Here is an 18,123-nt window from a genome sequence, read left to right as displayed (position 1 = left end):
CTTCTCTCCCCATCTGCCTGTCTTGGTTAGTAGAGCTACCATATGTCAAAGCACTCAAGCTGAAAACCCTGGGATCTCCCCTGTCCTTCTCCCCTTTTCTGATGTCATATTCTTCCTCAAAAGCCTCCATGACCCCAATTTCCGGTTGAGTCTAGTCGTGCTATCTCCAGGTCCTTCAGTAGCTGGCTACTCCTCCCCTAAAACCCAGATTTGAGACAATCTTCATAGCTTACCTTTCTCTCTGTTCATGCAGAACTCTTCCCGTACCCCTTAGGCCATGATTTCCCACCTCCAAGCCTTTGTTTTCCTGATTGCTCACCCCAAAATGTCTTTCAGAGTCTGCTGCACTTATCCAAATCTTCTCATTTTTCAGTTTAGATCCAGCTCTTCAGAATGCTCTCCCTGATGAACACAATGAACTACATACTACTGAAAAAATCGACATTCCATACCCTTTTCATACACTCATTCAGAACCATTTATTGAGGGCCTGCTTGTGCTGGGTGCTGGGAATGTGATGGTGGAGAAAGACATAAAGGTCATTGTTCTCATGTATCCTACCGATGAAGAGGGAAAAAGCAACAGCGCAAATGAGCAATAGCCAGGGCAATTTCAGAGAGTGGCAATAAGTGCTCTGAAGATGTGTGCATGTGTGTGTGAGAGAGAGAGAGAGAGGGAGGGAGGGAGGGAGAGGGAGAGAATGAGAGTGAGTTTGGGAGTGGGATTAGCCACTCTAGACTGGCTGATCAGAGCAGGCCTCTCTGAAAATGTCGAAATCCCAAGAAATCAGCCACGCAAAGATTTTGGCGAGGTGTCCCAGAAGTTAGGGTCAGCAGGGTCTAAGTCTCTATCATGGGAATGTTTGGAATATTTAAGGAGCAGAGAGAAGGCCAGTATGGCAGGGGCACATGGAGCCAAGGGAAGGTGGTTATGAGATGAATCTGGAGAGGTGAGACAGGCCAAGGTCATGCTGGGCCTTGAAGGAGTTTGCGTTTTATTCTGAGAGCAACTTGGCTAACTGTCCCTCTCCCTCTTCCTCGCCCCCTTAAAACTCAAGGACTGCCGTGATCATTTCACACTCTAAGAGTTCACACTGGCTGCTATAGGTGGATGTAGGATGCACAAGGTTAGAAGCAGGAAGAGCCGGCAGTAACCTCTCACACAGTCATGATGGGGGACTTGGTGTACTTAGTAGCAGTAGAGACCAAAAGTCGTAGAAAAGGGATCTATTTTGGACTCCATAGAGTTTACTGTGAGACTGGATGGCAGGCTGGCAAGCAGATGGGACGGAAAAAGACATAAAGCCCGCAGCACACAGTGGAGCTTACCTAACTCATTGAATAAATATGTATACGCAGCTTCTTTGTGCTAAACACTGTACTGGGTATTAGAGGTTGGCGATGAGGTTGTGCTTAGCTTCGCCATTGTTTACTTTTTCTGCTTAATCTGTTTGTCCCTGTGTTTTACATTTTTTCTCCCCATCTGGATGTGATAGTTCTTTGAGATCAGGAACTAATTGATGCCTTGCCTGTATTCTCCATCACATCCAGCACAGTCCTGAACATGTGAGAAGGTGCCCAACAAGCACAGGCTTGGTGGCTGCATAGATGCCGTAGTAATCTCATGATTTTGTAGTGCTTGCCTCTACATCCAGCAGACATAAGAAGGAAGTTCTTGCACACTCAAGGTAGAAACAGCTAGCAAATTTATCCTTTCACTGTGTAGCTTTGGAGCATAAGCCGCACTATGGAAATACAAGCACACACATCACACACATTTATCATTCACTGTCACACACATCAGCATTCATTGTCACATAATTTCATGGTCCTTCTGACAAAACACACCCTCCTCTCCTGCACAGACCTCACCCTCTTTCCTTTAAAGCTGGATTTCCCAGTCTCTGCACTACTGACATTTTGGGCCTGATGATTCTTTATGGGGGGGTGGAGACTGATCTGTGGATTTCCCAGTCTCTGCATTACTGACATTTTGGGCCTGATGATTCTTTATGGGGGGGGTGGGGGTGGAGACTGATCTGTGTACTGCAGGATGTTTAGCAGCATCTTTGGCCTCTACCCCTTAGGTGCTAGTTGCACCCCTTCCCCCAGTTGTGACCAGTGATCACATGTGATTCAAAACTGTCCAGAAATTAGATAGTGGTGATGGTTGCACAACTTTGTGAATATACTAAAACCACTGAATATTACACTTTAAAATAAATTAACTAACTTTTTTAAATGTCCAGACATTGCCAGATGTCATCTGGGGTGCAAACTCACCCCCAGTTGAGAACCACTTTAGAGAGAGGAAGATATGATTTCCAAGTTCAACTGTTCTTTGTTCTAGCTTCCCTTTTGTCTCCCCACATTGCATTGTAAAACCTCTCCTTCTATATTATCACCTTGTTTAGCTTCCACTGTTTTCTTCTTAAACTCCAGTTCTCCATTTTCTAATTATTCCCAAAAGAGGCATTAAATTACAAGCTTGCCCTGTGTAACCCTGGACCATGAACATACAAGGCCTTTAGATTGCCAGAAGGAAATTTGAAGACTCTTTTCACTTATAAATTAGTCTATGTAATGTCAATTTCAAATCTGTGCTATTTAAATTACTGGAATTTTGTTATAGTTTACAGGTAATTTCAAAGACAGTTCTGGAACTTTTTTGTCTTCAGGATTACTTGTGTTATTCTTGTTATGTTTGGGGTTTTTTTTCCCCTAGTTTATCAGTTCCTTCTTTTGAATTTTTTTGAAGTGGATTCGCTACCTTGTTTTGTGAAAATTGGTCAGTCCTGTTTCGTGAGGAAATTCCACCCTGAAACAGATTTGAAATAAGGTTGGAAAAAAAAAAAGGTGGAACAGAAACCGATGGGATAGTTGCATTTGTGTGAGCCAGTTTTAGCCATTTTTTAATGAGGTAATGAACAACCAAAAACCTTAATCAAATGGTTTACAACAAAATTTGTTTCTTGCTCTCTAGTTCTGGGACATACAGCTGTCTCTACAAGGATGTGGCTTTCCCACATCTCACTCCCACTCACGTTCCACTGGCCAAAACAGGTCTCCTGACCAAGCCCAAGGACAGTGGGGTGAGAATCATGCCTCTCTCACAGGGAAGGGGTCTTCAGGGATAGATTGACCCAGAAGAGAAAGGGATGGCAAATATTTTTAAAATATAATCAGTGAAAATGATTTTCACTGTGAGTACGGGTAATTTTTGAAAAATGCAATAACCCACTGGGTATAGAAAAACGTATATGTGACATTTCCAGATGTTATGTTTTTATAGAAAGTTCTGTGTTTTAGGTTGGTGAATGATCTTCTTGTTTAACTTAACAGACTGAAAAGCTTCTTTTTCCCATCCCTTTCTTTTTCAGAGAATTCGTGACTTAGAAGATAAAACAGACATCCAGAAAAGACAGATAAAGGACTTAGAAGAAAAGGTACATGTGAAGTTCAATATGTATTTCAATCTTTATTTTTTAGATCAGACAATAATATTGTTTTCACTCACCGTGTTTTCTTTCTTCTCAGCTATTGTGTATCTTGTGTAGGCAGGTATAGTTACAGCAAACGTAAACTCTGCCTGTAGTCAGGCACCAGGATTCTAGCAAAGCTTCTGCCTTCAGTTACATTTTTGCCTTTTGTGTTGATTCCTGTCCTTTTCTATCAGTGTTTTCTTTCCTCAGTTTTCCCTTTCCCATCTTCACTTCTTTGCCAAAAGTTTCTTCTGAGTTTTGTTACTCTACGTTCCTCTTCCTTTTTAAAATCTTTTTAGTCCCTTTTTAAAAAAGTCTTTCCCATTATTCATAAAAAGCCCTTCCTCCTTGTGCTGCAATTTCACCTCAATAATACATTCAGAAATTTAGATTGACACATGAAAACTATGCCCTCATGTCACTTCCCCAGTGTTCTGAGAGAGGAACTGCTTCTTCCAAGTCAGCCGACACTTTTGGCAGGGGTGGGGATGAGGTAAAGAGGGCATTTGGAATTGTGTGTGTTCTGGGAGAAGGGAGAGGGCTAGCGCAGGGATGCTCCTTAGCTGCAGTGAGTTCAACAGTCTTGCATAACAAAGAATTATCCTGCCTGCGATGCCAGGGGCACCCGGCCAAGGAACACAGCAGGGATGGCAAGAGGTGTTCTATGGAGTTCCAGTCTCATTGACTGGAAGTAGCAGCCTGAATCCCTGTGTTGCGAAAAAGCATGGTTGTTTTGCAGTATCTCATGGGCACCCAAGAAGCAAATAGCAAACCACCTGCCATTTCTGAGATAGTGATTAGAATTTGGTTCATTCCAAATGGCTTTTATCGTTGCCCTTATGTGAGCTCAAAGGCCACTGGTAGGGTCCAGTAGCCAAACAATCAGCCACCTAGATTCTTATGTAGTCTGGGTCTTCATGTACTTATTTGAACTTGGGTAAGTGACTTTACCCACTGTGTCTAAGCCATATCTATTCAATAGGGATGGTAACACTCACCCTCACCTCCTCTCATGGGTTCCATGAGGAAAAAAATGAGGTCACTTACATGAAAATTAGGAAATACTAAAAAAGTATAAGTCAAATTAAAGTATATTTTTTAAAATTTCCAAATGTAAAGTTACATATCTTATACAAAATTTTAAATTTGAATTTTCCTCTTTTCCAAACTGTGCTATTTAGTTCTTCAGGGTAAGAGTGTAGTAAACGAAAAGCTGCATCTAATTTCCCAGTGTTTGGCAGAAAGACCCATAGAAAGCAGGGGTTGTCCACAGTTTCCCTGGCTGTCAAAGGACACACCTGCTATCTTCCATTTTCCACGTATTTAAATGGCTACCCTTGGTCCTAGTCAGTCTCTCTGCTAATTTGTAAACAGTCCTGGGGTGGCTCAAGAAGGAAGCTGCCAGCTCTTCCCCAGAAACTTCGTTCAGTTCAGTCCCCACTTAACTGAGGAAAAACAAACAAATAAAGGAATTTTCTAACATCTAGTCAGGTCACCACCCTAGCCAAATTAAATGTGAACTTTTCATTTTACAGGCCTGAACTTCCTAAATATTTATGATAATAGGTTAATGTACTTAACAGAAAATGACGATTATTTAGCTATCAAAGCAGCATGTTCCATATGTAGTACTAAACTAAGCCACTTCAAAAACAATCCAGTTGGTTTTTGATTAGAGGTTAGAATGACAGATGAGGTTTATAAAGTACCTTCTATTCACTTGACCTCAATTCTACTCATCCACAAGCATAGTGAAAAGGCTAAAGATCACTTATGTCAGGGATAGTCTTCATTCTTTCCCCTGGAGTACTTGAACACCTTCTCAGGGTACATATAGTATTCCTTCTTTGTTCCTAATTCCCATGCACACAGTGAGTATAAATCAGGTGGTAAAAACAAACATAGCAAAATTGCTTCCCACGTGCCGCTCTTCACCATCCAAGGCACTTCCACATTCATCATCTCATTTGATGATGAATTAGCATCATCCATTATAATTATTATTATAATAAATAATAATTATTATAATTAATTATAATTATCCTGAGAAACGTACCACAGATATTATGTTCCCCTTTTATACAGATAATAAAACAAAGGCTCAGAGACATTAAACAACTTTCCCCAAATCATATAACCAGTCTATGGCAAATCAAGACCAGAGGTCAGGTATCCGACCCTAAGTGCCACAGCCTGCCTACCACATAGCATGGAATTTAGACTCTCATTGTAAATCAAGTGATGGGCGTCCCCTCATGCCCAGAGAGGTAGCTCTGACACCTGACCTTCTCATGGGAATAGTGGAAGCCTTCCATTCCTCTCCTCCATCCACTCCTGTTCCATGTGCCATCCTATTACTATCCATCTTCAAGGAATGGGAAAAAAAAAAAGACAGAGTTTCTGCTTTTCATAGTACTAGACCAGTCACTAATACATGGCTCTTCACACCATGTCTATAACTTGTTCATGCAATTTTGCCACAGGGAAGCGAGAGCCTTATAAGTATGGCATTAAAGGAAATATGCAAATAATATGCCCAATATGAGACTGCCATACAGGACCCTATTCAAAAATGTCATGACCAACAGAAGGCTCCTGAAGTGTGATAACAAGGCAAAAGACTTCATGACTCTGTAAATCACTGAGGAAATCAGTATTCGAAAAAACTGATCTGACCTATGACATTTTATAATTAGTATACAGTTGGTTTTCTACCAGTGCTACACAAGCATGTTTTCCATCCAAGTATCTGCTTCTCCGGTGAAGGTTCTTGGTGAAGAGAGAAATATCGGACTCCATTTAACTTCTATGAGTCAAATAAGGAGAAATCTATCTCAGAAGCATGACAGCCTGGAACGGCAGCGTCCATTCACTGTGTGTAGTTACCTCTGATGAATAAACATAGTTCATACCAGTAGGAGGACCACATATCCTCACTCAACCAGGACAGACCCAGGTTATACCTGTTGCCCTGACGTAATTACTAATACAATTCCATTTCCCTCTGAGGAGTGCCCCACTGTGGATAAGTGATCATATGTTTACCCTACAGATTAATACCTTAGTCCTAAAACCTAACACGTTAATCAAATAACGATAGCATTGAGTGATTGTGTACACTTTGATCATTTTTAATTTTTTAAATTACCCTCTCACACATTAAAAATAGAGACAATAACATGTAATAGAGTAGGACTTGGAAGGTCTAACCTCTAGGCTTCACTATACCATCAGATTATAGGCAATTAGACTATTGATTAACTGCTCTGTGCTTATTTTTCTTACTTATAAAATTAGGAGCTTAGGCCGATGACCTGTTAAGACCCTCTCAGAGTTCTAAAATGTATCAGTCGATGTTAGTTGAACACCAGTTATTCATTGCATTGCTTTACCAGTGGATAAATAACAGGTATGGTTTTTTGAAATAAAAGGTGTTTGGTGTATATATGAGAAATGGTCAGATTTGAGCAAAGTGGAAAAGCTGAGGTTTTGTACGACCTGAATGGCAGTACAGAAATTCAGATTTACATAATCTTCTTCTTTTTCTTCTGCAGTTTCTGTTTCTATTCTTGTTCTTCTCTCTTGCCTTTATTCTATGGCCTTGATGTCAAGGTGCCTCTTACAGGTAAGATTCCATTTAATTCTCAAAATGTGCTTCTAAGAGGTATTTGATAAGAAGGATGCTGCATATAGTTACTATGCCCATGTTTTTTTTAAAAAAATACACGGGGTATTTAAATGCCATAAACTGAGAAATAGATCCAATCCATTTGGGTGATTATTAAAGAAATGAAGCGACCATGAAGGATGATGGAAATCAAGAACTTTTTTCTAGCTAACTGTCTTCCTTTGGGAAGTCATCATGTCTGTGGATCTGTGAATTCTCATTGTAGCCCCTCATTACACTGAAAGAGTCGTTTCTGTATCTGCAAAGTAAAAAAAAATGAGTATGTTTTTAGTCTCTCTTCCAGGTTGAAAATTCTGCTTCTGTAAATGTAACAAGTTAAAAATGACTGATTTTTTTAACCCTTTCTCCCAGTCCCTCTTCATCAGGACTCAGGAAAAAAGACTGTTTAGGGAAATTGGATCTTGTTTTAAAATAAGATAGTTTTCAATGTCAATTTAGAAAAAAATGAAGACTCACTATTATTATATTATCAAGTCAATTTCTTATGAATACAAGTATAAATCATCTTAGACAGTGATTCCCAATGCTATTAAAAATACAGATTCCAAAGCCTTACCTCCGATTTAATGAAGCAGATTACTAGACGTGGGGATGAGACAGAGGGTGAGAGAGGTGGAGAGTAAAGATTGATCTATATTTTTAACAAGCATACCAGGTGATTCTGATGTCTGCCCAGGTACAGAAACCACAAACCTTAACATCATTATTTAAAAATAAACAAGGGCTAGCTGCTATTCTAAATCTGTTTACCATGGTGTGTGTCCACTTTGGTTATCCTATTAAGTTATATTATGCAGGGATCTTTCGTGGACCTCACGTTACTTAACATTTTCTATAACAAGTTGAAAAATGGAAGAGAGACACTTTCTCTCTCTGTGGGTATCAACTCTGTTACCTGGATGTGAAACAGAAAAGCAAAAGTACTTTAACATGACCTGATACAAGGAAAGAGTGAAGCAGATATCCCCAGAAAGTTGTATCCTCATATACCCAACTCCCTGGCTTTATTCCTTCCTCCAAAAGATTTTCTTTTCAGACTGAAAATTATCCTCTGTTTGACAAGAAGGGTGGTAACCTTGCAGCACATAAAGAAGAGGACTTAGTTTCTTAAACTGAATGAGAATATCTAAAGAGAAATAGGTGAGATTCTCTAGGAAAGGATCAAAATGGCCAGAGCATGAGAAAACAAACAGCCCTCCCATCCCCCAAATAACAGTCAATCAATCAATCAATCAATGAGGCAAATAAAGTTCATTGAGACACAAGTACTACATGGTAGCGTAGGGAAGAAAAATCAAACTTATACATAAATACTAGCTAGGAAATGAGTAGGCTTGAACATTAATATCAATAATGACTAACAATTACATGCTAGGTGCTGTTCTAAGCAATAGATACATTAATCCTCACAAAACCCCCTAGAAAGTAGGTGTTGCTTTTATTTCTTTTTTTAAAAGTTGGAGAAACTACAGCATGTGATTCTCCCAAGACCATATAGCTACAGTGGGCAGGACTAGGATTTGTACCCAGACAGGCTCACGCCAGAGTCCACTTTTAACACCATTCTGCCTCACAGATGAAAGAGGGCCTTTCTCTCACATTTTGAGCATTATTTACATTCATATATATCAGCAATCACAGGGGTCCTGTCTACAATCTGTGTACTACTACATAGCTCTTGGGTTTTGAAATTGCAATGTGCTCATCTCCATACCTTTTCCAATTGTTTGTAACTCCTCGAGGGATATACAAAATTTGATTTGCTTTTCCTCCAGAGGCGTGCGTGGTTGACACTTAGGAATGGTCAAATGAAAAAATGCAATTATAATTAATAATAATAATATAGCAAATTAATGTGGCAGTGAATCTGGGTAGTAAAAATATGTAGAGGAAAAAGGCTGAGTAGAGTGTACAGCTTTGAAGTTAACTCTAGTGTTAAGTCTGAATCCTGCCATATACTAGCTATGTCATGGTAGGTTTAGACCAAGATTAGGTTTCCTATTCCATAAAATGGTTATAATTATATTAACTCCAGCATGGCATTATGTTGAAAGAATTAAATAAGATTATACATATAAAGGATTTGCCACATTGACTGGCACATGGTTCAGTAATCAGCAACTCTTAGCTATTATAAAAAAGAAAAAAAAAGTTGGCTGTCACATTTACTGAGTTTGCAAATATACAAGTTTGAAAATAAAACCTCTAAGTACTGCCGAGTAGTTTACTACCTAAACCAAAAGGAGTAGTTACCTTTTCATCTCTTCTTTTCCGAGAATAATCTGGATTTCAATAATACAAGGGAATAAAACGTTACTGGAAAGTGATTAATGCTACTTATATGTCCAAAGCAGGCAAGAGAGAGGTAGGAGGAAGTAAGGAAGAAAAGTGCTTTCTTATTGGCGGGTAGTAAGAGCATGCTGCAAATAACCACAAAAATATTTTTCCTATTAAATTAAAGATTTATATTCTGCTCTAAACCTAAGACTAACTTAAATTGTATATAAAGATAGCCTCCTTAAAATGAAATGACTTATGCTTCTTTCCTTGTAGCAATTACCTAAGTCATTCTTGTCAGTGATGAACTAGAAGCTGCTGAAGGCTCCTAACTCCTTACTGCTTTCAGTGGTTGCTGACTAAATAACTCCGTTCACGCGTCATCGTGGGACTTTTACCTTAAGTAGGGGAACCCCACGTAGTTTCAGGAGATACCATCTGCTCATGCATTCATTTTTTTCCTTCCAGTTTTATTGTGGTATTATTGACATACAACACTGTATAAGTTGAAGGTACACAGCATAATGATTTGACTTACATATATCGTGAAATGATTATCACAGTAAATTTAGTGAGCATCTACAGAATTAAAGAAATAGAAAAAAATTTTTTTCTTGTGATGAGAACTCTTAGAATTTACTCTCAACAACTTTTATATATAATATACAATCACATTAATTATATTTATCATGTTGTACATAATATCCCTAGAACTTATTTATCTTGTAACTGGAAGTTTGTACCTTTTGATTGTGCATCCAGTACCTCTTCCCCCTACCCCTCGCCCCTAGTAATCACAAATCTGATCCCTTTTTCTATGAGTTTCTTTGCTTGTTTTTGAAGTATAATTGACCTATAACATTATGTTAGTTCCTGTTACACAACATAGTGATTCGATATTTCTGTACATTTCAAAATGACCATCACAATAAGTCTAGTTACAAGCTGCCATACAAAGATACTACAACTTATTGACTATATTCCCCACATTGTACATTTCATACCCAAGGCTCCTTTATGTTGCAACTGGAAGTTTGTACCTCTTAATCTCCTTCATGTATTTCTTTCCTCCAAGTATTCTGTATTTTTATTCTAATAAATAGTGTACCACTAATTCTTCCATGTTAGACACTTACACAGGAAGGCAAAGGAAACAAGAAAATGAGAGGACTGCAGAAATAGCTATCACCAGGTTAGTTGTTACATCCAGGTTACAATGACCATTGAAAATCCTCCTCTTCTGAGGAGGGATGGATTAGTGAAGAACAAAACAGAACCAGCTTTGTTCATTTTGAAGTTGGGAAGACCAGACAGAGAACAGGTGAGCGTGATTCTTCATCCACATATTCTAGTTCATTTTTAATGATACTTCTCTGGTGTCAACCATGAATTTTTGAACTTGATAGCTCAATATTTTCGCTTCCTGTTGTCTAGTAACATAAACCATGTTAAAAGGCACATAATATTGCGTTGTTGTTCTGATCCCAAAAAAACTTAACAATAAATGCTGTATTATAAAAACAGCCACAGCTGATTAGTTACAAATTCTCCATTAAAATATACGAATGTTTATTTCTTATTACATTTACATTTTTTTCAATCCCTCTTCCCACTAATGCCTATAGGTAACATGTGGAAAACAAATGGCAATTGACCAATATCTACAATATACGTTGTTTAAAATCGGAGAATTTTGCTCATTGTTCTTTTATATTGGTAAAAGAAGTCCATTTGATGCAGCATTATATGCTAGCTAATCAGCCCTTCCTTTATGTAAACATATCCATTAGCCTTTATCTAGTCGTATTAAAATTGTTTCCCTATCCGTCTCACACATTAGACTGTTAGTATAGCATAGGGTAGGGCCTATGCTGTATTCATCTTTGTATCTTCAGTGTCTACAACAGTGCCTTATATTTACTTAGGTGCTGAATAAATTTTAAATTGACAGATGGACTGAAGGGCAGATGTATGAATGAATAACTAGCTGGGTAAATGAAGGTGAAAGCAGATTTGTGACCTGTTAGATCAGGGCCCTGGATAGCATAGTAATGTAACACCAAGATAACTATCCAGTTTGTTCTTTATATGTCGTTTGGAGAATAACTTAAAGAATGAGTGAACAGAGGAAAGAATACATAAATATATTCTCCCCCAGCTCCGCAGGGGTGATATCTTACTTATTGGAGTCAGTGCTTCTCCTCAGACACTCTCATAACTCACTCTTCATACAGCAGCCCGAATGAGTTTTAGGAAACACCAATCTAATCATGCCCCCTTCCTGGGAAAACATCACCATTAGGATCAAATCACGGTTCCTTAATGTGGCCAAAAAAGCCCTGTCTGATCTAACTACAGACTAACTGAGGCCTTGTGTTGTTGCAGGATTTCCCTTGATGAGCTATACTCCCTTCCACCTACCACAGAGGTCTGCCCATTCAGCCCTTGTGTGCAGAGTAGAGTCAGTTCTCTATATCCACAGGTTCCGCATTCTTGGATTAAACCAACTGTGGATGGAAAATACTCGGAAAAAAAAATTCCAGAAAGTTCCAAAAAAGCAAAACTTGAGTTTGCTGCATGCAGGCAACTATTTACATAGCATTTCCATTGTATTAGGTATTGTAAGTAATCTCGAGGTGATTTAGAGTATATGGGAGAATGTGCATAGGTTATATGCAAATACCACACCACTTTATATAAGGGACTTGAGCATCCTTGGATTTTGGTGGGAGGTCCTGGAACCAATCCCTCATGGACACGGAGAAACAACTATACTTTCTGTGCTGCTTTATCTAGTGAACACCTTCTCACTCATCCTTCAGATCTCAGCTCACTTGTGATTCCCTCAGGGAAGTCTTCCTAGATTTCACTCCCAGTCAAATGTTATATGCATTTGGAGTTTTGGGTTTTGTTTTGTTTTGTTTTTTAATTACTGCCTCTCGCCTTCCTTGCATATAAAGTTCATGAGGGCAAAGACCATAGATGTTTTCTTTACTCTTGTATCTCAAATACCTAGACAGTGTCTAGCACATAGTTGACAATCAATAAATGCATTTTTAATGATAGTAATGATACTATAATAAGGAAGAGGACATCCTGTTTTGCAGTTGAAAAAGTACATTTCATGTCCATTATTTTATGTAATACTTACAACAGTTCTGGAAAATAGATACTATTATACCCCTCCAAACATTAATTTCCTAACTAAAAATTAGCAAGTAATAGCATCTACTATTTTTCTGAGAATTAAGTAATATTATATAAGTAAAGTAACCAATATAGTACCTAGCCCATAGAAAGGATCATTAAAAGCCAAGTTCCTAGGACACACCAAGCGTTCTGTTTTAGATCATGCATTCTGAGACGTGCTTCCCTCTACCTGGACCACATTTCCAACAGCACCATCAACTAGTTAATGTCCATTTGTCCTTCCCATCTCATTGTAAAATTACGGACTCAGGGAAGCCTTCCTTGATCCTCTAGCTTCAGTTAAGTTTCATTCAATATTTTTATCTTCTTTACTAGGATTCTCAAGGACCAATTATCTAACAATCCTCCATACCAGTTTCCTCATCTATAAAATGGAAGTAAGAATAACAGCTACCATTTATTGAATACTGTACGATAAGTTGTATATAAGGGTTGATAGATTGAAAAGTATTGGGAATGGCCCTTAGGGTCCCGGATGGTACAGTATAACTGGTTAGATGGTGGTACCCTTTACCATGAAAAGCATATGTGGAAGTCAGGAATAGGGCGTGATTGCTGTTCATGAGTTTTGGCTATTTGTCATAACCAGAGAACAGGAGTTAGCTACAGTTTGTTAATCAATGCGCCTCTAAGTACGTGGTCCATAAAGGATCTGAACCAACTTCTAACAGTTAGAAGACTCTAAAGAACAGTGAACATAAGTAGCCTATCAATTGATCTCGGCACATATTTGCTAAGTTTCTCCTGTGAACCGAGCAATGCAGCAGGTACTTGGATACTGGAGTCAGAGGTCAGAAATGACATCACTGTATTCATCAACTTAGAGTCTGGTGGCATGTCATAAACTCTCAGAAGGGATGACTGCAGTCACTGTTTTACAGAGGAGGAAACTAAAGCTCAGCGCTGTAGAGCAATACATTCAAAAGAATCCCTGAGGTTTTGTAATATCCAGAAGGGCCTTCTGAATCAAAGATGGATTTGTATTTTATACAGTTTTAGTTATAGCATACTGACCTTTAGGTCATTGAAAATGGGTCATGTGTGGTGACGCATTGGATACTACTTCAGTTATTCATAATGCCAGTTTGAATAAACCTGGCTTTGCTGTAGAAATCATAGTTCCTTTTATAGATACTCAATTTGCAGAAATTTAACATTCTGGGAGACTGCCTATAAATCCATTTGTTTTTTAAAACCAACATGGTTTTACTCAAATGATGGGCTTTACTTCAGTTGTGACGGGGAGAAATGGTGCGTATGTGCTTTGAAACAGAATTTAGGATTTATCTCTGAGGTTATATATATAAATTGAAAATTTGCAAGTAGAAGACTTTTATGTTACATATTTATTTTATATATAAAAACACACTGGGTGTGTGTGTGTGTATGTATATACATATATATTTATAGAGAGAGCGTGCACACGCACACAGACACACACACACCTTAAAGCATCTTTTATACACATTCAGACTAGTTCTCTTCTTTACCAGGGATTATGGGAATCTTATAGCTGTAACGAGTTGTTTGGGGCTCTCATCTCAGTGGGATGTAAGTCTGAGTGCAATCTATTTTTTTTTAAATAAATTTATTTATTTATTTTTGGCTGCGTTAGGTCTTCGTTGCTGCGTGTGGGCTTTCTCTAGTTGCGGTGAGCGGGGGCTACTCTTCGTTGCGGTGCACGGGCTTCTCACTACGGTGGCTTCTCTTCGTTGCGAAGCACGGGCCCTAGGCTCGTGGGCTTCAGTAGTTGCAGCACATGGGCTCAGTAGTTGTGGCTCGCACCCTCTAGAGCGCAGGCTCAGTAGTTGTGGCGCACGGGCTTAGTTGCTCCGCGGCATGTGGGATCTTCCTGGACCAGGGCTCAAACCCGTGTCCCCTGCATCGGCAGGCGGATTCTTAACCGCTGCGCCACCAGGGAAGCCCTGCAATCTGTTTTTATCAAACCAAGGCTTTCACTTATTTCCCTCTCTCATCCTTTAATTAAATCTTAGGTTGGTTCCCCAGTTTGTTTTCCCCAGTCATTTCCAGTTCTTGAAAGTCTAGCCTAATTTAAAAATTCAGCTTCAGTCTCTGCTTCATCTCATTTCTTCCCTTATCCCCATGGTGAAGGAGGTGCACGAGCTGGCTCTAAGAGGTCTCTTCCTCTGCCCTCTGCAAGGTTCAGCTCTTCTGGAGGACAGGGAAGAGGAAGAGGGAAAATGATCCATGCCTCTCAACCCATGGGCAGTGGTTATGGCCCCCTCCCTGGTGGTTGAAGCTGTTTTTCTGGCTATTACTGACCAGTTCTTGTTGTATTTTCTATGAGAGGTGATGGGGCCATTTGGAGGGTCATATGTGTGAATTCTTTAGAAGCCCATTGCACTATCCCCTGCCTGGCTGGGGCCCAAGCCCTTCCACTGAGACTCTGGATCTCATCATTGGTGGTACTGGCCTCAGCTTCTTGTTGGGAAGGAAGTTACTGCCCCGTCTCGCCTTGCCATTCCTCTCCAGTTCTCTGCCTAGATAGACAAAGGAGGATGAGAAATAGATGAGCATTGCTCTGTGTTTGAGCAATAGAATGCAAGTCTCCTTTGTGCCAGCACCACCTTTTAGCACCCTCCCCTCCCTCCCACAGTGTACTTTCATCCCAACCACTGCAGTTCCTTCCCACTGGTTCTCTTCTGTGACTCGGTCACTCTTTCATCTCAGTCTAATCTAGTCTTTGGAAGTAGACAAAGTGGCTCTGCAAATACAAGTTCGAAATATTTCGAACTTGCACCTATGGCACCTATGGCAGGAGTTTCTTTGGCAAATCTCTAATTTGCCTCTGTATGGTGGACTGGAAGCATCCTTAAGGTACTACATGCCCCCTTTTCCACCACTTTGGATCTTGGTCACTATTTCTGGAGTGCCAGTAAAATCCTGCTACAGAATTAGTACCTTTACCTTATAGACAGGGAAATTAAGCCTTGGAGAATTTAAATGACTTTTCCATGGAAATCCCATTTTCTCCATCCATGCCATTCACATTCTAAAGGCCATGTCCTTAGGCAGCACGTGGTAACATGTGCTCTGTGCCATTTTCTGGCTTTTATTGGAATAGCATATTATGTCCTAAACTTCTACCCAAGCAAAAACCCAGACACATGGACTTAAAGAGGAACAGAGCTAGGAGACTTGACTGGCATAGCCCAGGGAAATACCTTTTCAGAGATACTCTGAGACCAAACAGGAAATCTGTGTGGCAAAATTCCCAAGGAATCCTCAGGTCAGGGCCTTGGGGTAGAGACCATCTGCCATTAAATACAATTGTTGTGACATAAAAGTAAGTCACTGTAAAACATAGATAGACAGGCTTTTAAAATAGTATCTTATGCTACTGACAAGGGCTTAATTTCCAAAATATACATACAGCTCATACAACTCAACAACAAAAAAACAAAGCGACCCAATCAAAAAAACGGGCAGAAGCCCTAAATAGACATTTCTCCTTTCTCCAAAGAAGACATACAGATGGCCAATAGGCACATGAAAAGATGCTCATCATCGCTAATTATTAGAGAAATGAAAATCAAAACTACAATGAGGTGTCACCTCACACCAATAAGAATGGCCATCATTAAAAAGTCTACAAATAACAAATGCTGGAAAGGGTGTGGAGAAAAAGGACTCCTCTTACACTATTAGTGGGAATTTAAATTGGTACAACCACTAGGGTTGTATGAAAGTTCCTCAAAAAAATAAAAATAGAGTTGCTGTATGATCCAGCAAATTCAAAAATATAAATGCATCCCTATGTTCATAGCAGTACTATTTACAATAGCCAAGACATGGAAGCAACCTAAATGTCCATTGTCAAATGAATGGATAAAGAAGATGTAGTGTGTATATATATATATATATATATATATATATATATATATACACACACACACACACACACACACACACAATGGAATATTACTCAGCCATCAAAGAAGAATGAAATAATGCCATTTGCAGCAACATGGATGGACCTAGAGATTACCATACTGAGCAAAGTAAGTCAGAAAGAGAAAGACAAATACCATATGGTACCACTTATACTTGGAATCTAAACATATCTATGAAACAAAAACGGACTCACAGATATAGAGAACAGACTTGTGTTTGCCAAGGGGGAGGGGTTTAAGGGAGGAAATGAATGTGAGTTTGGGATTATCAGAGGCAAACTATTATATACAGGATGGATAAACAACAAAGTCCTACTGTATAGCACAGTGAACAGTATTTAATATCTGTGACAAACCATAATGGAAAAGAATATGAAAAAATATATATATGTATATATATATATATATATATATATATATATATATATATATATCTGAGTCACTTTGCTGTACAGAAGAAATTAGCACAACATTGTAAATCAACTATACTTCAATAAAATTTTTTAAAATACAATAAAATGAAAATTATATTTTAATTGAGCTTCTCAAGGCATTGGCTTAGAAGGTCCCAGAGAAGAAGGCAATAATGATAACAGCTAATATTTCAGGCCACTTATATGAGACAAGAACTGTTAATTGCTTTACATGCCTTACATTGCAGTAACCCTTGAAATAGATACTTCTGTTCTCTCATTTTAAATTAAAGAAATTAAGCTTAGAGATTTTCTTTATATAACATGCACAAGATCATGCAGTTCCAAGAGGTGGTAAAAAATAAAAGATGGTTTTTTCTTCTAAAAAAAGAGTTTGTGCTTTTATTCTGTTTCAGCTATTGACAGAAGTGATGATTAAAGAATTTCTCCGTCTGTTTTACAGAGTAACCGAAAACACGGATAAGACCGCAGAAAAGCAGATACTTCTAAACCTTCAAAGATGGCAGAAATGTTTACAGCAGTGAAAGGGAGATCAAAAGCTTAGAACTATAATGTAGCCAGGACTACAACTGTGTATTTTAAAGCCATTATTCAAGGTTTCTTACTTGACAGTTCCTACATGACCCTGTTGAAAATCTACAATATATGCTGCATTTAATGAAACATGTATAGGTCAAACCAGAAGGAAAGAACTATAAACATAGATTGCGAGAAGAAAACAATTCAGCAATGGAAACAGTTTCAGCAGATCAAGCAAAGATGTGTCTTGGGCATGGAACCAAAGTTACAAAGAAACATTCTACCCCTGCTGTGCAGGGGATGTCATTTTAATGTAACACTACACCCCATGGAATCACTAGTCCTGAAATAAACATCATTTTAAAAAATCAAACAAAAAAATAAGGGTGGGTGGGGATTGAAGCACGAGGAATACCCATGAGGAGCTATTTACAATAAAATATTTCATTTGAAAAGTCTGGTTTCTTACTACAGGGATTTGCTTTTCTGTCTTTATTATTGTTTAAAACTCAGGAACTGAGACATCTGCAATTTGAGTGAGAAGAAAAGCAGTGTCTGGTTTGTTTTTCTGCAAACGGTGGAGCTTGTGGAATGCATTCC

The 18,123-nt window shown here is 38.8% G+C and overlaps 1 protein-coding gene across 4 annotated transcripts in view; it reads left to right on the top strand.

Moving 5' to 3' along the window:
* The window catches only part of JAKMIP2 (janus kinase and microtubule interacting protein 2), a gene marked incomplete at both ends in the record, with an annotated part of 63,444 nt that extends 45,583 nt beyond the window's left edge, over window positions 1-17,861 (top strand). For 2 of the 4 annotated variants that reach the window (XM_082651627.1, XM_082651625.1), the window contains 2 exons: window positions 3,380-3,445; window positions 7,036-7,086. In XM_082651627.1, the coding sequence (XP_082507753.1) occupies window positions 3,380-3,445; window positions 7,036-7,086 (117 nt within the window). Of the gene's footprint in view, window positions 1-3,379; window positions 3,466-7,035; window positions 7,087-17,446 lie in introns of those variants that run through there. The other 2 variants (XM_082651624.1, XM_082651626.1) reach the window with 2 other exon arrangements.
* Between the last annotated feature and the right edge of the window lie 262 nt (window positions 17,862-18,123).

The sequence above is a fragment of the Grampus griseus genome (assembly GCF_964374135.1).
Source record: "Grampus griseus genome assembly, chromosome: 3".
Taxonomy (NCBI): domain Eukaryota; kingdom Metazoa; phylum Chordata; class Mammalia; order Artiodactyla; family Delphinidae; genus Grampus; species Grampus griseus.
This window is presented reverse-complemented; position numbering and strand designations above follow the sequence as displayed.